The following is a 23,286-nucleotide window of genomic DNA, read 5'->3' as shown; positions in this document are numbered from 1 at the left end:
ATGATTAGGCCATAGGACTGAAGCCAATAGTGACTGTAGGTAAACCCACGTGGCATAGCAGAGGCAAAAAAGTGAGTTGAAGCAGATATTCAGCATGTCTCTCCAGAGCTCAGGGCTTCCTTCTGGGGGCCACTTGTCTCCCTCAAGAGCCCACCAGGTTCCAGGAACAACGCTAGGTATAACCTTGCTCCAGTCTTCTTTGGGCTAACGCCCCATGAGTATACAGGTGTCCAAATGAACTGTCGGGTTCTAGGCATTAGCAGTCTTCATGCAGGGCCTGTGGAGCTCAAGCCCAGGCATGATGCCTGCCCCAGGCCTCGACAGCAGCCTCAGTGGCCTCTATATGGGGAGTTTCCTGGAAAAATACATGCCAAAGTGCACATCCTCGAGCAAGTCAGCCAGGAGCTGGAGGCACAGCTGCGGAAGCACCTGGAAAATGCTGTCACCCACTCAGAGCTGGGTCAGCAGATAAATGCCCATGTTGAGCCAAGGCTTTGAAGAGGAGCTGGGAGAGGGTGCAAAGGCTGCCTGTATCATCCCTGAGATGTGGGAGTCATTATTAGAAAGCTATCTGGCCACAGCAGGGAAGGGTGCAGTCTTAGTCCTGAAGAACTTTCACCTTATACTCTCAGTAAAAACCTGCTAGAGACAGTGAGAATGAGAATGACTGCAGCTACCTTTTTCCTGGGGCCTTGCTCGGGGCCAGACCCATGCTAATCCCTCCTGTGCACTTTTTCCTCTGATGTTCAAAGCAATGCTGTGTAGTCATAGTCATGGATTGCATTTTTCAAATGAGAAAATAGGGTACAAAGTACTTTGCTCAAGATCATTCTGTTAAAAGGGAAAATGGAGCCGAGATTTGAATCCTCAATTTGTTTGGCTCCAAAGCTTGTCTTTGTTCCATTACGCCAGGCTGTCTCTGTAGCTTTGGTGTTAGGAGGATTTTAACTGACATTGTCAAGCTGAATTTCATCGGATATGGCAATAAAAAGTGAATAAATACAGAGGTAGGTCCACTACCCATTTATAAAAGCACTATATTTTTATTTCCCCTAAACTTTGGTTTTTATCTCTTCCAATAGGTAAAACCAATGTGCTTTATACATTGCTTTTTAGACTGCTCTGGCGTGTAAATTACCCTTAGGTAGTGCTTCTCAATTATTTTCTGTCATGCCCCCCTGGGAAGAAGAAAATATTTTCACCCCCCCACTCAACTGTAAACTGTATCTTTATTAAAAAAAAAACTTTAACCTGCAAAACAAAAATATATAAAATAATTTGAGCTGATATTTTAATCAGAGGTGATGTCTAGATTAATGGCTACAATGAGCACGTTTTGCAATGCGTAGATTTTCAAAGCAGGGTTTAAAGCAGGACACAGCAACTCTCAGCTCCAGAGACATAAACACGGGGCTTAGCTTGTGATGACAGTGTTTGCCGAGGTCAAACGCACCCCCCTTTACGAAGCTTCGTGCCCCCGGGGGGGGGGGGGTCGCACCCCACTATTTGAGAAACACTGCCGGGGTCTCAAACTCACGACCCATGGGCGGTAAACGGCCCTCTATACAACGTTTTGTGGCCCTGCCCTAGAGGAATCTTGTTTTGTTTTGTTTTAGTTGTTTGGGTCACACCCCCCAATGTTCAAGGCTTACTACTGACTTTGCACTCAAGGATCACCCTGACTTTGCCTCCTGTAGCCTCCAGGTAAATTGAGTTTGAGACCCCTGCAAGTTAGGTAATCTGATCTCCCTTTGTCCCCCCCTTTTCTGGAATAATCTTATGATCCTTTATTTTTTATTTTATTTTTTAATTTTTAATAATATCTTTATTTAAGCACCATGATTATAAGTATGTTTATAGTTGGGTTTCAGTTATAAAAAAGAACACCCCCCCCTTCACCAGTGCAACCTTCCTACCACCAATGACCCATCTACCTCCTCCCAGACCCCTGCCTATATTCAAGACAGGCAGTCTATTTTTCTCACTCACTACCATTGTCATGATAGTTGTTAACATAGTTATTTCTCTCTCTTTTATTAATATTTTTATTTGAGCACCATGATTACAAACATATTTGCAGTTGGTTTTAGTTATAAAAAAGAATATTCCCCTACACCAGTGCAATCTTCCCAATACCAATGCCACCCATCTCCACCCCTGCATATTCAAGACAGCATTCTATTTCTCTTACTAACATTCTCATGATAGTTGACAGTGTGGTATTTCTCTAACTGAACATATCACTCTTTGTGGTAAACTTCATATCGTGGGCCAGTCCCTCTAGCCCTCATCTCTATTGTCTCTGGGTATTTTTACAATAATATCTTTTTTTTTTTTTTGGTCACACCCAAAAACGCCTTACCTCCATAATATCTCTCCGGCCCCTACAGTAATATCTTATATCTTTCTTAAAAACCCATATATGAGGGGCTGGAGAGAGCATGGAGGTAGTTCTTTGCCTTGCATGCAGAAGGACAGTGGTTCGAATCCCGGCATCCCATATGTCCCCTGAGCCTGCCAGGAGCGATTTCTGAGTATAGAGCCAGGAGTAACCACTGAGCACTGCCAGGTGTGACCCAAAAACCAAAAACAAAACAACAACAACAACAAAAAAAGCCATATATAAGTGAGATTATTCTGGTGTAATCTCTTCCTCTGACTTATTTCACTCAGCGTAATAGATTCCATGTACATCTATGTATAGGAAAATTTCATGACTTCCTCACTCCTGATGTCTACATAATATTCTATTGGGTATATGTACCACAGTTTCTTTAGCCATTCATCTCTTGAAGGGCACCTGGGTTGTTTCCAGATTCTGGCTATTGTAAATAGCTCTGCAATGAATATAGGCATGAAGAACGCATTTTTATATTGTGTTTTTGTGAACCTAGGGTATATCCCTATGAGTGGTATAGCTGGATCATATGGGAGCTCAATTTTCAGTTTTTTGAGGAATCTCCTTTTTTTTTTTTCCCAGAAAGGCTGAACTACATGGCATTCCACCAGCAGTGAGTGAGAGTTCCTTTCTCCCCCCATCCCCACCAGGACTGATTGTTATTGTTCTTTGTGACATATGCCAGTCTCTGTGGCATGAGATGGTACCTCATTATTGTTTGATTTGCATCTCCCTGATGATTAGTGATGTGGAGCATTTTTTATGTGCCTTTTGGGCATCTGTATTTCTTCTTAAAGGAAGTGTCCGTTTTTTCTCCCCATTTTTTGATGGAGTTAGATGTACTTTTCTTGTTAAGTTCTGTCAGTACCTTATATATATCTTAGATGTTAGCTCCTTATCTGATGGGTATTGGGTGAATAGTTTCTCCCATTCTGTTGTGGCCTTTGTATCCTTGTCACTATTTTCTTTGAGATGCAGAACTTCTCAACTAAATATAGACTCATTAGTTTATGTCTGCTTCTACTTATTTGGAAAGTGATGTTTCCTCCTTGAAGAAGCCTTTGTCTCAATGTCATGGACTGTTATACCTATGTTGTTTTCTATATACATTATGGTTCTGGGTCTGATATCCAGGTCTTTAATTCATTTGGATTTGACCTTTGTTCATGGTGTTAGATGGAGGTCTGGGTTTGCTTTTTTGCATGTGGCTGACCAATTGTCCTAACAGCACTTACTGAAGAGGCTTTTCTTGCTCCATTTTGCATTTATTTCTCCTTATTAAAGATTAATTGATTGTATGACTTGGGAACATTCTTTTAATATTCAAATCTATTCCATTGATCTGAGGGTCTGTCTTTATTCCAATACCATGTTGTTTTAATAACTGTTGCTTTGTAATGCAATTTAAATTTGGGGAAAGTGATGCTTACCATATTCTTTTTCCTAAGGGTTGCTAGTTATTCATGGGTGTTTATTGTTCCAAATGAATTTCAGGAGTGTTTGATCATTGCTTTGAAAAATGTCATGTGTATACGTAGAGGAATTGCATTCAGTCTGTACAATGCTTTGGGAAGTATTGCCATTTTAATGATGTTAATCCTCCTAATCCAACAGGGTATGTGCCTTTATTTCCTTGTGTTCTCTTTTATTTCTTGAAGTAGTTTTTGGTAGTTTCTTTGTATAGGTCCTTTACCTCTTTAGTTAAGTTGACTCCAAGGTATTTGAGTTTCTATGGCACTAATGTGAATGGGATTTTTTTAATGTCCATTTCTTTTCTATCATTATCGGTGTACAATAAGGCCATTGATTTTTGTGTATCAATTTTGAACCCAGTCACTTTGCTATTTTAATCAATTGTGTCTAGAAGCTTTTTGGTAGAGTCTTTAGGGTTTTCTAAAAATACTATCATGTCATCTACAAACAGTGAAAGCTTGACTTCTTTCTTTTCTATCTGGGTGTCATTTATATCTTTTTCTTGCCTTATTGCTATGGCAAGTACTTCTAGTATTATGTTAAATAAGAGTGGCAAGAAAGGACAACCTTGTCTTGTACCAGATTTTAAATGAAAGGCTTTCAGTTTGTCTCCATTGAGTATATTTGCCATAGTCTTGTGATAAATGGCCTTGACTATATTGAGAAAAGTTCCTTTCATTCCCATCTTGTTGAGAGTTTTTATCATGAATGGGTGTTGGACTTTATCAGATGCTTTCTCTGAATTAGTTATGTAATCATATGGTTTTTCTTTTGTTGATATGGTATATTATGTTGATTGATTTACATATTTTAAACCACTCTTGCATCGCTGAAATGAAACTTACTTGGTTATGATGTATGACCTTGATGTGTTGGATCCTATTTGCTAGGATTTTGTTGAGGATCTTTGCATATGTGTTCATCGGGGATATTGATCTGTAGTTTTCTTTTATTTTGCAGTATCTCTGATGCTTTTGGTATCAGGGTGATGTTTGCTTTAAACAAACTATTTCTGTTTCTTTAATTTCTTGCAAGAGTCTGAAAAAGGATTACCGGTAGTAGTTGTAGTAGTAGTAGGTCCTCTTGAAAGGTTTGAAAAAATTTGTCAGTGAATTTATCTGGGCCTGGGCTTTTGTTTTTGGGAAGACTGTTGGTTACTATTTTACTTTTCTCAATAATAATGGATCTGTTTAGATATGGTAGGTAGATATCCTGGTTCAACCGTGGAAGATTATAAGATTCAAAAATTTATTCATTTTTTTCCAGGTTCTCCTGTTTTATGGCATAGTTTCTCAAGGTAGTCTCTGATTACCCTTTGAATTGGGTGGTATCTGTGTGTTCTCCCTCTTTTCATTTCTAATCCAGTTTATTATTTTTCTCTCTTCCTTTATTTGTGAGTTTTGCTAGTGGTTTATTGATCTTGTTTTTTTTTTAAAGAGCCAACTTTTGCTTTCATTGATCTTTCAGATTGTCTTTTAATTTTCACTTTATTAATTTCTCCTCTAAACTTTGTTATTTCCTTCAGCCTGCCTATTTTTGGTTTATTTTGTTGATTATTTTCTAATTTTATAAGGTGTGTCATTAAGTTATTTTTGTAGGCAATTTCTTTCTTCCTTATGTGTACTTGCAAAGCCATATATTTTCCTCTTAGTACTGCTTTTGCTGTGTTTTATTCACATTTGTTTTCAGGAATCTTTTGATTTTTTTTCTTTATTTCATCTCTGACCCACTGGTTGTTTAGCAGTGAGCTGTCAATTTCCAGGTGTTAAAGTTTTTCCTCTGTTTCTGTTTGTAGTTCACTTCTATGATCTGAGAAGGTAATTTATACAATTTCTATCCTCTTGATTTTATGGAGGTATTTTTTTATGGGACAGCGTGTGGTCTATCCTGGAGAATGATCTATGTGCATTGGAGAAGAATGTGTATTTAGTTTTCTGGGGGCAAAGGCCACTTTCTTCCATTTCTTCTTTCAGAGTTTGTATATTTATGATAGGTCTCAGCCTGGTTAACTTATCAAGGGTTGACAGGGCGGTGTTGAGGTCTTCCACTATTATTGTGTTCTATTGATGTATTCTTTTAGATTTGTCAACAATTTTTTTAAATATTTTGCTGGTCCCTCATTGCATGCATATATGTTTAGGAGTGTGATTTCTTCCTGTTGTACATATCCTTAATTATCATGAAATGTCATGTTTGTAGTGTAATTTTTCTATGTGTTGTGCTGGGGTTCACTGACTAGGAGATGTATGCAGCTGTGGAGTAAAGGGGAGCAGCCAGGCTCCTCTGACTCTGCCCACTTTGACTTGGCTTTTGCAGGTTCTTCTGGGTGGGGTTAGTCCTAGCACCAGCAGCTGTAGGTCTGGATGGCAGTTTGGGACAGGGATCAGGCTCCACTCCAAAAGCACTATTTAATAGTTGTATGAGCCTAGGGAATTTGCGTGTGTCCTTTATCCACAAAGAGGGAGAAAAGTAAAAAAAAAAAAAAAAAAAAAAAAAGGTATAAATAATATTAAATTTTCTTTTAAATCTACTATTTAAATTTTTATTTTGTTTTGTTTTTGGGCCACACCTGGTGATACTCAGGGGTTACTCCTGGCTATGTGCTTAGAAATGACTCCTGGAGACACAATTTCTGCTCATGGATTGGCAGAATTAATATCATTAAATGTCAATACTCCCCAAAGCATTGTACAGCTTGAATGCAATCCCTCTAAAGATACCCATGACATTCTTCAAAGAAGAGGATCAAACACTACTGAAATTCATTTGGAACAATAAACTCCCATGAATAGCTAAAGCAATCCATGGGTAAAGGAATATGGGAGGCATTACTTTCCCCAAATTTTTTGTTTTTGTTTTTTGGGCCACACTCATTTGATGCTCAGGGGTTACTTCTGGCTAAGCACTCAGAAATTGCCCCTGGCTTGGGGGGACCATATGGGACGCTGGAGATCAAACTTTGGTCGCGATCTTTCCTTGGCTAGCACTTGCAAGGCAGACACCTTACCTCTAGCGCCACCTCGCCGGCCCCTACTTTCCCCAATTTTAAACTGAATTACAAAGCAATAGTAATCTAAACAGCATAATATTGGAATAAAAACAGATCCTCAGATCAGTGGAATAGACTTTAGTATTCAGAGAATGTTCCCCAGACATACAATAAACTAATCTTTGATAAAGGGGCAAGAAATCCAAAATGGAGCAAGGAAATGAGTGGTGTTGGCACAACTGGTTAGCCACTTGCAAAGAAGCAAACTCAGAACCCCATCAAACACCATGTACAAAGATCAAATCTAAATGGATTAAAGACCTTGATATCAGGCCTGAAACAATAAGGTATATAGAACAACACATAGGTAAAACACTATATGACATTGAGACTAAAAGCATGTTCAAGGAGGAAACAGCACTCTCCAAACAAGTGCAACCAGAAGTAAACAGATGAGACTAAATTAAGCTGAGAAGCTTCTGCACCTCAAAGGAAATAGTGCTTAAAATACAAAGGCCACCCACAGAATGGGAGAAACTATTCACTCAATACCCATAAGACAAGGAGCTAATATAAAAAATATAAACGGTACTGACAGAACTTAATAAGAAAAAAAAACATATAGCTCCATCAAAAAAATGGGGAGAAGAAATGAACAGATACTTCCTCAAAGAAAAATACAAATGGCCAAAAGACACATGAAAAAGTGCTCCACGGGGTCGGAGAGATAGCATGGAGGTAAGGCGTTTGCCTCTCATGCAGAAGGTCATTGGTTCAAATCCCAGCACCCCATATGACCCCCCGAGCCTGCCAGGAGTGATTTCTGAGCATAGAGCCAGGAGTAACCCCTGAGCGCTCCCGGGTGTGACCCAAATAACCAAAAAAAAAAAAAAAAGAAAAAAAGAAAAAAGAAAAGAAAAGAAAAAATGCTCAGGGAGATGCAAATCAAAACTACAATGAGGTACCATCTCACACCACAGAGATTGGTACACATCACAAAGAACAAGAACAATCAATGCTGGCGGGGAAGTGGAGAGAAAGGAACTCTTATTCACTGCTGATGAGAATGCTGTCTAGTTCAGCCTTTATGGAAAACAATATGGAGATTTCTCGAAAAAACTGGAAATTGAGCTCCCATAAGATTCACTTATACCACTCCTAGGAACAAAAAAATACAATTCAAAAATTCCTTACTCACACCTATATTCATTGCAGTGCTATTTACAATAGCCAGACTCTGGGGCCGGAGAGATAGCATGGAGGTAAGGCGTTTGCCTTTCATGCAGGAGGTCATCGGTTCGAATCCCGGCGTCTCATATGGTCCCCCGTCCTGCCAGGAACAATTTCTGAGCCTGGAGCCAGGAATAATCCCTGAGCACTGCCGGGTGTGACCCAAAAACCACACACACACACACACACACACACACACACAAAAAAACAATAGCCAGACTCTGGAAACAACCAAGATGGCCTTCAAGAGATGAATGTCTAAAGAAACTGTGGTACATATACACAATGGAATATTATGCAACCATCAGGAAAGGTAAAGTCATGAAATTTTTCTATATGTAGATGTACATGGAATCTATTATGCTGAGTGAAATGTCAGAGGGAGAGAGATAGACACAGAATAGTCTCACTCATCTATGAGTTTTAAGAAAAATAAAAGACATTATTGTAATAAGGCCCAGAGACAATAGAATTAAGGGCTGGAAGGACCAGCTCACAATTTGAAGATCACTACAAAGAGTGGTGAATGCTATTAGAAAAATAAACCACACTAACAACTAGCATTACAATGTTAAAGAATAAGAGAAGTAGAATTCCTTTTTCAATACAGACAAGGGTGGAAGAGGGGGGAGGGTATTGGTAGTGAAAATGTTGTAGTAGTGAAGGGGGTATTCTGTTTATGACTGAAACCAACTACAAACATGCTTGTAATCATGATGCTTAAATAAATATTTATTTTAAAAAATTGCTCCTGGCATAAGGGACCATATGAGATGCCAGGGATTGAACTGAGGTCCGTCCTGGGTCAGCTGCATGCAAGGCAAATGCCTTACCACTGCGCTATCACACCAGCCCCTAGTATTCAATTTTTTGAATTAATTGTGTAATCATTATTAAACATACTGAGATCATCTATATTCAATTAGTTTTTCACAATGATGCAAATGTCTGCTCATTTTATTTGGCCTGGTGTCAGTGGCTACACCAGTCTATTCAGCCACTCAAACGTGGATAATGAGACTCAAGAGTTCAAAAATATCTTTTGAGTTGATTTTCTCTCATTTAAATATCTACATGTGGATCAGGAAAGATAACACAGTAAATAGGACACATGCATTGCATATGGCAGACTCAGGTTCAATCCTCATCATCTCAGATGGTCCCCTAGAACTACCAGAAAGTAATTTCTGAGTACAGAGCCAGGAGTAACCCCTGAATACCTCCATGGTGTCTTCTCCTAACACTTCCCCCAAAAATATAGCCACATGTGACTACAGCTTATAGGATAGAAAAAAAACACACAAATATTCTGCTTTTCCAGTACTTTCTTGGTACCTGCTCCCTGGTTAGTTCTGCAGAGAAGCAACCTCATTTCTCAGGACTGGCAACAGTTTGGGTCCTAACACAGGGACTCTAACTGGTATTGGTAACTGTCTGGTCTCTCTATGGGTGACTGGGTTTTCTCCTCTTTCGAAGTCCCAACAAATGCTGGCTTTTGGGACTGCTCGGAGATAAATCAGTTACTAACCCAGCCAGGAACTGCCAATTCAAACCCTCATTTTTTGGGGCCAGCATGGCAGCATCCTCTAAGAGGAAGTAACTCCCCCTTTTTGGCTTTAGTTTCTGGGTCACACCTGGTAGTGCTCAAGGGCTTACACCTGACATTGACCTCAAGGTTCACTCCTGGCAGGCTCAGTAGATCATATGGGGTTCTGAGAATCAAACCCACATAGTCCATAATCAAGGTTAACATTTGCCCTACTCACTATACTATAGCTCTGTGCCACACTCTGCATTTGTGAGTGCTTGATTTGTCCACAAGAGCAAACACAATCATCTCACCCAGAATGCTTCTCTGTCAGTGTTAGCACTGTCCATATGATAGATAACACTGTCTATAGGTTCCCCTGGAACTACCAGATGTTTTGTGTCTCATGAGACACCATTGAATGATTGTGATCATCTATTGATACCCAGCAAATCCATAGATAAGAAGCCACAAGACTACCTGCATACAGATAGTGATAACAGTGAGTGATCAGAATCCCAAGTGGGGGGTATTCTTCACATAAGTGATCAAGACCCCAAAATTACATAATCAAGCCTATTGGGTTTATGGATATAAACTTTCTTTACAATTGCAAACTTCCCTGCCCAGCTTCTCAGACATGTAATAACTGCTCAACTATTTCTACTAAGCAGTAAAGACAGACTAGAAAACTCAAGGTAAGTAATGCCAAGAGGCCAAGATTCAGATATCTGTCCATTGCTCGAGCTGCCTTGTGAGTTCTGCCTTCCTTTGCCAAATAAATAATTGCTGACAATAATTTCTGGCAGCAATGTCAGTCGCTTTCCTCCTCAGATAGGCCAAAGGCTGAAGGCTTGGAATGAGGCTTCAGAGCTACAGAGGAGAGGAGAGTGGGAACAGAGGGCAATGCAGTTACTGGGGCACTTTTCAAAGAGGTGAAAAATGATTAGCCCAGGCCAGGTCCAGAGGGGTTTTCTGGAAAAAAGAGGGGCAAGGGAGAGGCTTCTGTTCTCACTGAGATTGGTGGTTTCCTTTGGGAGAAAACAACTTACACCTTCAGCAGCTAAAATAGTTGCTGGAGAAGAGCAGAAATAAATATTAAAAATAGCAAAAGGACTAGAATTTATAATAAAGCTGATTTAAATACTTTCCTCCTGTTTGCAGTCCCTTCTTCTGTCCCTGTACACTAGGGACCGACCTATTTTGGGAAAGTGCTGGAAACAGGCAAACTAGATCAGGGCCAGGTATCTCTCTCCACAGAACCCTTGGTTCTCAATGATGTTCTAAAACAAGAAACAAGAACTCAACTTTACTCTCCATGGAATGAAAAGTGGGGGCAACAGGGTCAGTATTTATGAATCACAGCCTGTGTGCCCAAAAGGGGAAAGGATAAGAACTATTTTAAAATCTAAAAAAGCCTGAATACATCTGCCCAAGGCAAGTCACAATCAGAACAGGTTAGGAAGAGTTACTATGTTCACCAAGTTAGAGGAGACACAAAACAAGGCCTATTCCTTGAGGTCAGCAATATAGGTCAAAGGTGTATGCTTTGAATGCACAAAGTCCTAAATTTAATCCCCAACACCGCATTTCTCCCCACCAACCACCCCCAGGTGCACCAGGAAGCACTAGTTGTACCCTGGGAGCTCCTAGCACTCACTGCTGGGTCCAAGCATTGAACCTGAGGTGTAGTGGGTTAATATCATTAGCAATATTTCTTTTATTTATTTATTTATTTAAACACCTTGATTACATACATGATTGTGTTTGGGTTTCAGTCATGTAAAGGACACCACCCATCACCAGTGCAACATTCCCATCACCAATGTCCCAAGTCTCCCTCCTCCCCACCTGACCCCCGCCTGTACTCTAAACAGGCTCTCCATTTCCCTCATACATTCTCATTATTAGGACAGTTCAAAATGTAGTTATTTCTCTAACTAAACTCATCACTCTTTGTGGTGAGCTTCCTGAGGTGAGCTGGAACTTCCAGCTCTTTTCTCTTTTGTGTCTGAAAATTATTATTGCAAGAATGTCTTTCATTTTTTCTTAAAACCCATAGATGAGTGAGACCATTCTGCGTTTTTCTCTCTCTCTCTGACTTATTTCACTCAGCATAATAGATTCCGTGTACATCCATGTATAGGAAAATTTCATGACTTCATCTCTCCTGACAGCTGCATAATATTCCATTGTGTATATGTACCACAGTTTCTTTAGCCATTCGTCTGTTGAAGGGCATCTTAGTTGTTTCCAGAGTCTTGCTATGGTAAATAGTGCTGCAATGAATATAGGTGTAAGGAAGGGATTTTTGTATTGTATTTTTGTGTTCCTAGGGTATATTCCTAGGAGTGGTATAGCTGGATCATATGGGAGCTCGATTTCAAGTTTTTGGAGGAATCTCCATATTGCTTTCCATAAAGGTTGAACTAGACGGCATTCCCACCAGCAGTGGATAAGAGTTCCTTTCTCTCCACATCCCCGCCAACACTGTTCATTCTCATTCTTTGTGATGTGTGCCATTCTCTGTGGTGTGAGGTGGTATCTCATCGTTGTTTTGATTTGCATCTCCCTGATGATTAATGATGTGGAGCACTTTTTCATGTGTCTTTTGGCCATGTGTATTTCTTCTTTGTCAAAGTGTCCGTTCATTTCTTCTCCCCATTTTTTGATGGGATTAGATGTTTTTTTCTTGTAAAGTTCTGTCAGTGCCTTGTATATTTTGGAGATTAGCCCCTTATCTGATGGGATTAGCAATATTTCTAAACTTCCTTTGCACTGCTTGGGAGGAGTCCCACTACCTCCATAAAGTAAAGAAATATAACTACACAAAGGAAACTGTTCAGGTGAATTTCTTTTAGAGAGACTGACATATAAAATTGGGAGAGTATAGCCAGAGCCCCAGGATCCAAATGAGGATCTGGTGAGATGCAAGTCTGGAAGCAAATGTTGACACAGGAAATAAGCCACACAGTGAAAAGTATATGAATGGGTTCAGGAAATCCACCACCCAAACAAGGAATCCCACCACACAAACCTTCTGCTCCTAAGAAGGAAAGCAGCTCAGTGGAGGGAGCTCAAAGAATAAGAACTTGCCTTCCTCAGACTCTTGCTTTTATTGACAAGAATCAGGCCACACCCTAAAGTGGGAGAGGAATACCAAGTAGGTAATAATACAATAATCCCATCACCAGATCACACACTAGGATGGAGTATTAATATTGGTTAGGGTGGGCCCAGTAATCCAGCAGGAGTGGACTGGAGCTGGTTGAGAGCTTGCTTTTCATACAGCCAACACCCACAGTTCAATCCCTAAGTACCATCAGGTGTGATCCCAAAACTAAAACAAAAAATGTCAAGTACTTTTTAGATCAGAGTAATTGTACAGTGAGTAAGGAGTTTGCCTTGCATGCAGCTGAACTCAGTTTGATCCCCAATATTCCATATGGTTCCCCAGGCACTGCCAGGAGTAATTCCTGAGTGCAGATCCAGGAGTAATTCCTGAGCATGACAATTGAAGTTTCCTACCCCACCAAATTGGGAGAAATAATCAGATGGAGCAGGAAGCCAGTCCCAAGGTTCTTGTTTGAGTGATCATTACACTGCTAAGAAGGAGAATCTTTTTTAAGTAAATAATACCTAGCAATAAGAGGGGAAGAAAGGAGCTTTCACTCAACCCTCCTGTGCCTTGCTCTAACTCTCTCTAGCTCTCTAAGTGGCAGCTCCAAACTGAGCATTAGCAAACTGTGGGTAGAAGGTGGTGGTCAAAAGAAAAAAAAAAGTTATGTTGCCAGCACTGAGGATTTGGGAGCCAGAGAAACCCAGGGTTAAAAGCAGGCCCTGCATGACCCTGCAGCAAGTTTTTCACTGATCTTTTTACATGAGGATATTCTGATGAATAAAGAGGGTGTGTGGAAACTTTTATAACATGGTAAAATAACGTTTTTTTTTCCCACTCCCCATGATAAAATATCTTGAGGAGAGAACACTAGCACACATTCTCACAGAAATTATGAACAAAAACAAACAAACAACAAAAAAAACATGTGCCTTTGCTATGCTATTGTCATCATGGCTAGAAGTCGGTGCAGTTAGATAAGAGAATGCAATCAGGGGCCGGAGAGTTAGCATGGAGATAACGTGTTTGCTTTACATGCAGAAGGATGGTGGTTCGAATCCCAGCATCCCATATGGTCCCCTAAACCTGTGGGGGCTATTTCTGAGCATAGAGCCAGGAGTGGCCCGTGAGCGCTGCTGGGTGTGACCCAAAAACCAAAAAGAGAGAGAGAGAGAGAGAGAGAGAGAGAGAGAGAGAGAGAGAGAGAGAGAGAGAGCAATCAGAAATGTAAATAACAGGGCCGGGCGGTGGCGCTAAAGGTAAGGTGCCTGCCTTGCCTGCGCTAACCTTGGACGGACCGCGGTTCTATCCCCCGGTGTCCCATATGGTCCCCCAAGCCAGGAGCAACTTCTGAGCGCATAGCCAGGAGTAACCCCTGAGCGTTACCGGGTGTGGCCCAAAAACCAAAAAAAAAAAAAAAAAAAGAAATGTAAATAAGAAGAGTACAAAGAAAGTCTCAAAGAATTCATTGAAAAAGTATGACCATGGGGCCGGGAAGGTGGCGCTAGAGGTAAGGTGTCTGCCTTACAAGCGCTAGCGTAGGATGGACCGCGGTTCGATCCCCCGGCGTCCCATATGGTCTCCCCAAGCCAGGGGCGATTTCTGAGCTCATAGCCAGGAGTAACCCCTGAGCGTCAAACGGGTGTGGCCCAAAAACCAAAAAAAAGAAAAAGAAAAAGAAAAAGTATGACCATGGCCAGAGATAGTACAGGGATTCAGGTGCTTTCCTTACATCCCACTAATCTTGAATTTGAATCCCTGGCATCTGATATGATTCTTTTAGTTTTATCATAGATCACTCCTATGAACAGAAGCAGAAATAATCCCTGAGCTTCCATCTTTAGGTATGACCCAAAAGCAAAACAAAATTGTATTTAAAATAATAAGATCATCAAGAAGATCAGACACCATGACCAAGTAGCATTCATTCCAGGAATGCAAGGATGGTTTAACATACTTAAGTAAATCAACATAATACACCATACCAACAAAAAGAAAAAGAAAAACCATATCATTAAATAAAAGATACAGAGAAAGCATTCGATATGGTCTAAAACCCATTATTGATAAAAACTCTCATCAAGATGAGAATGGAAGGAACTTATCTCAGTATAGTCAAGGCCACCTACCACAAGCCAATGACAAATATTATTCTCAATGAGATAAACTTTCCTAATAATGAGAATGTATGAGGGAAATGGAGAGCCTGTTTAGAGTACAGGCGGGGGTCGGGTGGGGAGGAGGGAGACTTGGGACATTGGTGATGGGAATGTTGCACTGGTGATGGGTGGTGTTCTTTACATGACTGAAACCCAAACACAATCATGTATGTAATCAAGGTGTTTAAATTAAAAAAAAAGAAGTTGTCTTTATGTAAAATAAGAACAGAATTAAAGTTAGAAAACAAGAAACATTATTTACAAAACTTTTGGTATAAAAATAGAAGTGTTAATAAAATTGATGTCAGAAAAGCAAGAAAGAATAAATTGCTATAGAATTAACTGATATTTTGTACTAAGTAAATTTATTTTTTGTCTTGTTTTTGGGCCACACCCAGCGGTGCTCAAGGGTTACTCCTGGCTGTCTACTCCGAACTAGCTCCTGGCAGGCACGGGGGACCATATGGGACACCAGGATTTGAACCAACCACCTTAGGTCCTGGATCTGCTGCTTGCAAGGCAAACACCGCTGTGCTATCTCTCCGGTCTAAGTAAATTTAACTGTATAGAAGAAAGAAAAGCAGAATTCAGAGAGAAACTAAGATATTCAGCAATAATTAAAAGTTACTGACTTTTGAAAAAAAAATGAAAGCCTTTCCTCTAAAACTGGTACAAGACAAGGCTGTCCCACTCACCAGTCCTATTCAACATAGTGTTGGAAGTTCTTGGTATAGCAATTATTAGGCAAAATAAAGATATCAAGGGCATCCAGATAGGAAAGAAGGAAATCAAGCTCTCACTGTTTGCAAATGATATCATACTATATTTAGAAAAACCTAAAGACTCTACCAAAAAGCTTCTAGAAACAATAGATTTATATAGCAAAGTGGCAGGCTACAAAATTAACAAACAAAAATCAATAGCCTTCTTGTACACCAATAATGATAAGAAGAAATGCACATTAAGAAATATCCCATTCGGGGCCGGAGAGATAGCATGGAGGTAAGGCGTTTGCCTTACATGCAGAAGGTAGGTGGTTCGAATCCCAGCATTACATATGGTCCCCTGAGCCTGCCAGGAGCGATTTCTGAGTGTGGAGCCAGGAGTAACCCCTGAGTGCTGCCAGGTGTGACACCCCCCAAAAAAAAAGCAAAAACAAAAAAAAATAAATATCCCATTCATATTAGTGTCACACAAACTCAAATACCTTGAAGTCAACTTAACTAAAGAGGTGAAAGTTCTATACAAAGAAAACTACAAAATGCTGCTTTAAGAAATAAAAGAGGACACATGAAAATGGAGACACATATCGTGCTCATGGTTTGGTAGGATCAACATCATTAAAATGGCAATAATACTCTCCAAAGCACTGTACAGATTGGAGCAAACACTCCTGAAATTCATTTAAAACAATAAACAACCATGAATAGTAGAGCAACCCTTGGGAAAAGAAATGTAGGGAGCATCACTTTCCCCAAATTTAAATTATATTACAAAGCTATAGTTATTAAAACAACATGGTACTGGCATAAAGACAGATCCTCAGATCAATGAAATAGGCTTGAGTATTCAGATAATGTGCTCCAGATATAGTCAATTAATTTTTGATAAAGTGGAAAGAAATGCAAAATGGAGTAAGGAAAGCCTCTTCAACAAGTGGTATTGGCACAACTGATCAGTCACATGCAAAAAGGCAAACTCAGGCCTCCACCTAAAACCATGCACAAAGGTCAAATCCAAATGAATTAAAGACCTTGATCCAAAACCATAAGGTATGTAGAACAACATGTAGGTAAAACAATTCATGACATTAAGACTAAAGGCATCTTCAATGAGGAAATATCACTCTCCAAACAAGTGGAAACAGAGATAAGCAGATGAGACTATATTAAGCTGAGAAGCTTCTGCATCTCAAAGGAAATAGTGCCTAGGATTCAAAAGCCACCCACAGAATGGTATTCACCCAATACCCATCAGAATTTAATAAGAAAAAATACATCTAACCCCATCAATAATGATCAGACACTTCCTCAATGAAGAAATGCAAATAGCCAAAAAAGCATATGAAAAAATGCTCCACATCACTAATCATCAGGGAGATGCAAAACAAAGCAATTATGAAGTAACTTCTCACACCACAGAGACTGGCACACATCACAAAGAACAAGAACAATTAATGCTGGTGGGGATGTGATGAGAAAGGAACTCTTATTCACTGCTGGTGGGAATGCTGTCTGGTCCAGCCTTTATGGAAAACTATATGGAAATTTCTCAAAAAACTGGAAATGGGGTTGGAGCATTGGCACTAGAGGTGAGGTGTCTGCCTTGCAAGCACTAGCCTAGGATGGAATGCAATTTGATCCCCCGGCATCCCATGTAGTTCCCCCCCACAAGCCAGGAGAGATTTCTGAGCATATAGCCAGGAGTAACCCCTGTATGTCAATGGGTGTGGCCCCAAAACAAAACAAAAACAAACAAAAAACCTGGAAATTGAGATCCAGCTATACCACTCCTAGAGATATACCCAAATAACACAAAAATACAATACAAAATTCCTTCATCACACCTATATTTATTGCACCACTATTTACAATAGCCAGAATATGAACACAACTGTAGAGGCATGAAGCATGCATGACTCCATTTATTTGGGAAGCACTCACCAGACATGGCTTTTGGCTTTCCTGGTGCAGTGCCTAATTTTCCTTCCAAGAAATATCTGCCAGAAGGCCAGTTGGAGAAGTCAATCATTGACCCTTGAGTGGATCACTGGTGATATTTCTGTCATATTTCTGACATGCTGTGACATTTCATTTTCATTACATTTTCTCTTTTCCTTCAATTTGATTTTTGTCTCCTTTTCTACTACAGAAATTCTGCCTTAGCTATCCTGCTAAGAAATTTCAGTACCAAAGCCTGCCAAAAAGCTCCCAGCTGGCTAGTTTATTTGTAACTCTTACTTCGAGTATAACCTGGCTCCAGCAACTTGTTTTTCTGAGTTTAGCTCCATGATGGTAAACAATTATTTCTGTCTCCCCAAAAATCCATTTTCCAGCCACCGTAAATACATTTCTTCCAAAACCTTTCTCTCTCCTCCTGTTTCTTGAAAAACCTGTTTTTTGCTTACCCCAAAACATCTTCAGCTCATGTTTTCCCTTACCTCTAACAGGGTTCTTTCTCACCTACATCGGGTAGTTATTTAATATGTAGATTCTAGGGTCCCGTACCATTGTGTTGTTCCTCCAAATGATCCTCTGCCCTTTGTTTATTTCTGAAGACACCTTGCATACCGGAGTTGTGCTTAAAATGTCATCAGCTGAAAAGTAAAATTGTCTCTCGTCTCATAGACGTGGGTCCCCATACAAGGCATTTTGTGTGGTCTCAATTATTTCATATTTCATATTCGTCTACCTTATGTACCCGCTTTCTTTCAGTGAGGATTTTATGACCTCACTAAGGTTTTGCTTAGGGATGCAAGTCATCTGCAGCACACAACCAAGGTGCCCTTCAACAGATGAATGGCTAAAGAAACTGTGGTACATACACACAATGGAATATTATGTAGCTGTCAGGAGAGATAAAGTCATAAAATTTTCCTATACATGGATGTACATGGAATCTATTATGGTGAATGAAATAAATCAGAGGGAGAGATAGACACAGAATAGTCTCTCTTATCTATGGGTTTTAAGAAAAATAAAAGATATTATTGTAATAATGCCCAGAGACAATAAAGATGAGGGATGGAAGGACTGACTTATGATATGAAGCTCACCACAAAGAGTGGTGAGTATAGTTAGAGAAATAACTAGACTGACAACTATGGTGAAAATGTCATTGAGTGAGAGAAATAGAATGCCTGTCTTGAATACAGGTGGTGGGGATAGAAAAGAGATTGGGGACATTGGTGGTGGGAATATTGCTTTGGTGATGAGGGGAGGTTCTGTTTATGACTGAAACCCAACTACAATCATGATTATTATAATCAAGGTGCTTAAATAAAGATATTATTTAGAATTTTTTTAAAATAATAAAAATACTAAATAAAAACAAATTAAATCAATTAACACTGATTAAAACAAGATAAAAATAATCATTTACAGAAAATTAGAGGTCAGAAGAGCATGTTAATTGACACCGTGGGAATGAAATCAGCAAACTACAGATAGAAAAAGCAAAGACCTGATTTTCTCAATAAGCAAAATTAGAGAAGAAAAATACTATAAATTAAAGATACTAGATTTATATATTAGCCCAATAAACTATTTTTTTATTTTATTCACTTTTTTTTTGGGGGGGGGGCCACACCCGGTGGTGCTCAGGGGTGACTCCTGGCTGTCTGCTCAGAAATAGCTCCTGGCAGGCACGGGGGACCATATGGGACACCGAGATTCAAACCAACCACCTTTACTCCTGGATTGGCTGCTTGCAAGGCAAACACCACTGTGCTATCTCTCTGGGCCCCTTTATTCACTTTTCTTTCTTTTTTTTTTTATTATAATATAATTTTATTTTGATCATAGTGGCTTACATATTGTTGACAATAATATTTTAGGTACATATTTACATAAAATCAGGAGGGATGAGGGAGGGACTTCAGAGCATAAAAACCGGCTAACCTTTGCAAAAGCTGGCTCCCTGTGTGTGACACCAGGCGGGGAAAATCCGCGAAAGTACACCGGCCCCAGTGGGGCTCAGCTGTGAAAGACTGTGAGTGTGACCTGTCTATGTCTGTCTACTGTCCTCTTGCGTGAAACTCTTGTGAGTGGGGCAAAAAGAGCCTCCAGAAACCTCGCTCGCCCAGACGCCATTTTCAGGGAGGGACTTCAGAGCATAAAAACCGGCTAACCTTTGCAAAAGCTGGCTCCCTGTGTGTGACACCAGGCGGGGAAAATCCGCGAAAGTACACCGGCCCAGTGGGGCTCAGCTGTGAAAGACTGTGAGTGTGACCTGTCTATGTCTGTCTACTGTCCTCTTGCGTGAAACTCTTGCGAGTGGGGCAAAAAGAGCCTCCAGAAACCTCGCTCGCCCAGACGCCATTTTCAGGGAGGGACTTCAGAGCATAAAAACCAGCTAACCTTTGCAAAAGCTGGCTCCCTGTGTGTGACACCAGGCGGGGAAAATCCGCGAAAGTACACCGGCCCAGTGGGGCTCAGCTGTGAAAGACTGTGAGTGTGACCTGTCTATGTCTGTCTACTGTCCTCTTGCGTGAAACTCTTGCGAGTGGGGCAAAAAGAGCCTCCAGAAACCTCGCTCGCCCAGACGCCATTTTCAGGGAGGGACTTCAGAGCATAAAAACCGGCTAACCTTTGCAAAAGCTGGCTCCCTGTGTGTGACACCAGGCGGGGAAAATCCGCGAAAGTACACTGGCCCAGTGGGGCTCAGCTGTGAAAGACTGTGAGTGTGACCTGTCTATGTCTGTCTACTGTCCTCTTGCGTGAAACATTTGCGAGTGGGGCAAAAAGAGCCTCCAGAAACCTCGCTCGCCCAGACGCCATTTTCAGGGAGGGACTTCAGAGCATAAAAACCGGCTAACCTTTGCAAAAGCTGGCTCCCTGTGTGTGACACCAGGCGGGGAAAATCCGCGAAAGTACACCGGCCCAGTGGGGCTCAGCTGTGAAAGACTGTGAGTGTGACCTGTCTATGTCTGTCTACTGTCCTCTTGCGTGAAACTCTTGCGAGTGGGGCAAAAAGAGCCTCCAGAAACCTCGCTCGCCCAGACGCCATTTTCAGGGAGGGACTTCAGAGCATAAAAACCGGCTAACCTTTGCAAAAGCTGGCTCCCTGTGTGTGACACCAGGCGGGGAAAATCCGCGAAAGTACACCGGCCCAGTGGGGCTCAGCTGTGAAAGACTGTGAGTGTGACCTGTCTATGTCTGTCTACTGTCCTCTTGCGTGAAACTCTTGCGAGTGGGGCAAAAAGAGCCTCCAGAAACCTCGCTCGCCCAGACGCCATTTTCAGGGAGGGACTTCAGAGCATAAAAACCGGCTAACCTTTGCAAAGCTGGCTCCCTGTGTGTGACACCAGGCGGGGAAAATCCGCGAAAGTACACCGGCCCAGTGGGGCTCAGCTGTGAAAGACTGTGAGTGTGACCTGTCTATGTCTGTCTACTGTCCTCTTGCGTGAAACTCTTGCGAGTGGGGCAAAAAGAGCCTCCAGAAACCTCGCTCGCCCAGACGCCATTTTCAGGGAGGGACTTCAGAGCATAAAAACCGGCTAACCTTTGCAAAAGCTGGCTCCCTGTGTGTGACACCAGGCGGGGGAAAATCCGCGAAAGTACACCGGCCCAGTGGGGCTCAGCTGTGAAAGACTGTGAGTGTGACCTGTCTATGTCTGTCTACTGTCCTCTTGCGTGAAACTCTTGCGAGTGGGGCAAAAAGAGCCTCCAGAAACCTCGCTCGCCCAGACGCCATTTTCAGGGAGGGACTTCAGAGCATAAAAACCGGCTAACCTTTGCAAAAGCTGGCTCCCTGTGTGTGACACCAGGCGGGGAAAATCCGCGAAAGTACACCGGCCCAGTGGGGCTCAGCTGTGAAAGACTGTGAGTGTGACCTGTCTATGTCTGTCTACTGTCCTCTTGCGTGAAACTCTTGCGAGTGGGGGCAAAAAGAGCCTCCAGAAACCTCGCTCGCCCAGACGCCATTTTCAGGGAGGGACTTCAGAGCATAAAAAACCGGCTAACCTTTGCAAAAGCTGGCTCCCTGTGTGTGACACCAGGCGGGGGAAAATCCGCGAAAGTACACCGGCCCAGTGGGGCTCAGCTGTGAAAGACTGTGAGTGTGACCTGTCTATGTCTGTCTACTGTCCTCTTGCGTGAAACTCTTGCGAGTGGGGCAAAAGAGCCTCCAGAAACCTCGCTCGCCCAGACGCCATTTTCAGGGAGGGACTTCAGAGCATAAAAACCGGCTAACCTTTGCAAAAGCTGGCTCCCTGTGTGTGACACCAGGCGGGGAAAATCCGCGAAAGTACACCGGCCCAGTGGGGCTCAGCTGTGAAAGACTGTGAGTGTGACCTGTCTATGTCTGTCTACTGTCCTCTTGCGTGAAACTCTTGCGAGTGGGGGCAAAAAGAGCCTCCAGAAACCTCGCTCGCCCAGACGCCATTTTCAGGGAGGGACTTCAGAGCATAAAAACCGGCTAACCTTTGCAAAAGCTGGCTCCCTGTGTGTGACACCAGGCGGGGAAAATCCGCGAAAGTACACCGGCCCAGTGGGGCTCAGCTGTGAAAGACTGTGAGTGTGACCTGTCTATGTCTGTCTACTGTCCTCTTGCGTGAAACTCTTGCGAGTGGGGCAAAAAGAGCCTCCAGAAACCTCGCTCGCCCAGACGCCATTTTCAGGGAGGGACTTCAGAGCATAAAAACCGGCTAACCTTTGCAAAAGCTGGCTCCCTGTGTGTGACACCAGGCGGGGAAAATCCGCGAAAGTACACCGGCCCAGTGGGGCTCAGCTGTGAAAGACTGTGAGTGTGACCTGTCTATGTCTGTCTACTGTCCTCTTGCGTGAAACTCTTGCGAGTGGGGCAAAAAGAGCCTCCAGAAACCTCGCTCGCCCAGACGCCATTTTCAGGGAGGGACTTCAGAGCATAAAAACCGGCTAACCTTTGCAAAAGCTGGCTCCCTGTGTGTGACACCAGGCGGGGAAAATCCGCGAAAGTACACCGGCCCAGTGGGGCTCAGCTGTGAAAGACTGTGAGTGTGACCTGTCTATGTCTGTCTACTGTCCTCTTGCGTGAAACTCTTGCGAGTGGGGCAAAAAGAGCCTCCAGAAACCTCGCTCGCCCAGACGCCATTTTCAGGGAGGGACTCAGAGCATAAAAACCGGCTAACCTTTGCAAAAGCTGGCTCCCTGTGTGTGACACCAGGCGGGGAAAATCCGCGAAAGTACACCGGCCCAGTGGGGCTCAGCTGTGAAAGACTGTGAGTGTGACCTGTCTATGTCTGTCTACTGTCCTCTTGCGTGAAACTCTTGCGAGTGGGGCAAAAGAGCCTCCAGAAACCTCGCTCGCCCAGACGCCATTTTCAGGGAGGGACTTCAGAGCATAAAAACCGGCTAACCTTTGCAAAAGCTGGCTCCCTGTGTGTGACACCAGGCGGGGAAAATCCGCGAAAGTACACCGGCCCAGTGGGGCTCAGCTGTGAAAGACTGTGAGTGTGACCTGTCTATGTCTGTCTACTGTCCTCTTGCGTGAAACTCTTGCGAGTGGGGCAAAAAGAGCCTCAGAAACCTCGCTCGCCCAGACGCCATTTTCAGGGAGGGACTTCAGAGCATAAAAACCGGATAACCTTTGCAAAAGCTGGCTCCCTGTGTGTGACACCAGGCGGGGAAAATCCGCGAAAGTACACCGGCCCAGTGGGGCTCAGCTGTGAAAGACTGTGAGTGTGACCTGTCT

At 42.2% G+C, this 23,286-nt stretch overlaps 1 protein-coding gene across 1 annotated transcript in view; it reads left to right on the top strand.

Annotated features, from left to right (window-relative positions):
* The first annotated feature begins 234 nt into the window (after window positions 1-234).
* BFSP2 (beaded filament structural protein 2) overlaps window positions 235-23,286 on the top strand; it is an 89,134-nt gene continuing 66,082 nt past the window's right edge. The window contains 3 exon segments of the mRNA XM_049775617.1: window positions 235-260; window positions 262-368; window positions 371-480. Of these exon segments, the coding sequence (XP_049631574.1) occupies window positions 235-260; window positions 262-368; window positions 371-480 (243 nt within the window).

Source organism: Suncus etruscus, chromosome 6, assembly GCF_024139225.1.
Source record: "Suncus etruscus isolate mSunEtr1 chromosome 6, mSunEtr1.pri.cur, whole genome shotgun sequence".
NCBI lineage: Eukaryota > Metazoa > Chordata > Mammalia > Eulipotyphla > Soricidae > Suncus > Suncus etruscus.
Note: the sequence above shows the minus strand (reverse complement) of the source record. Positions and strands in the feature narration are given on the sequence as shown.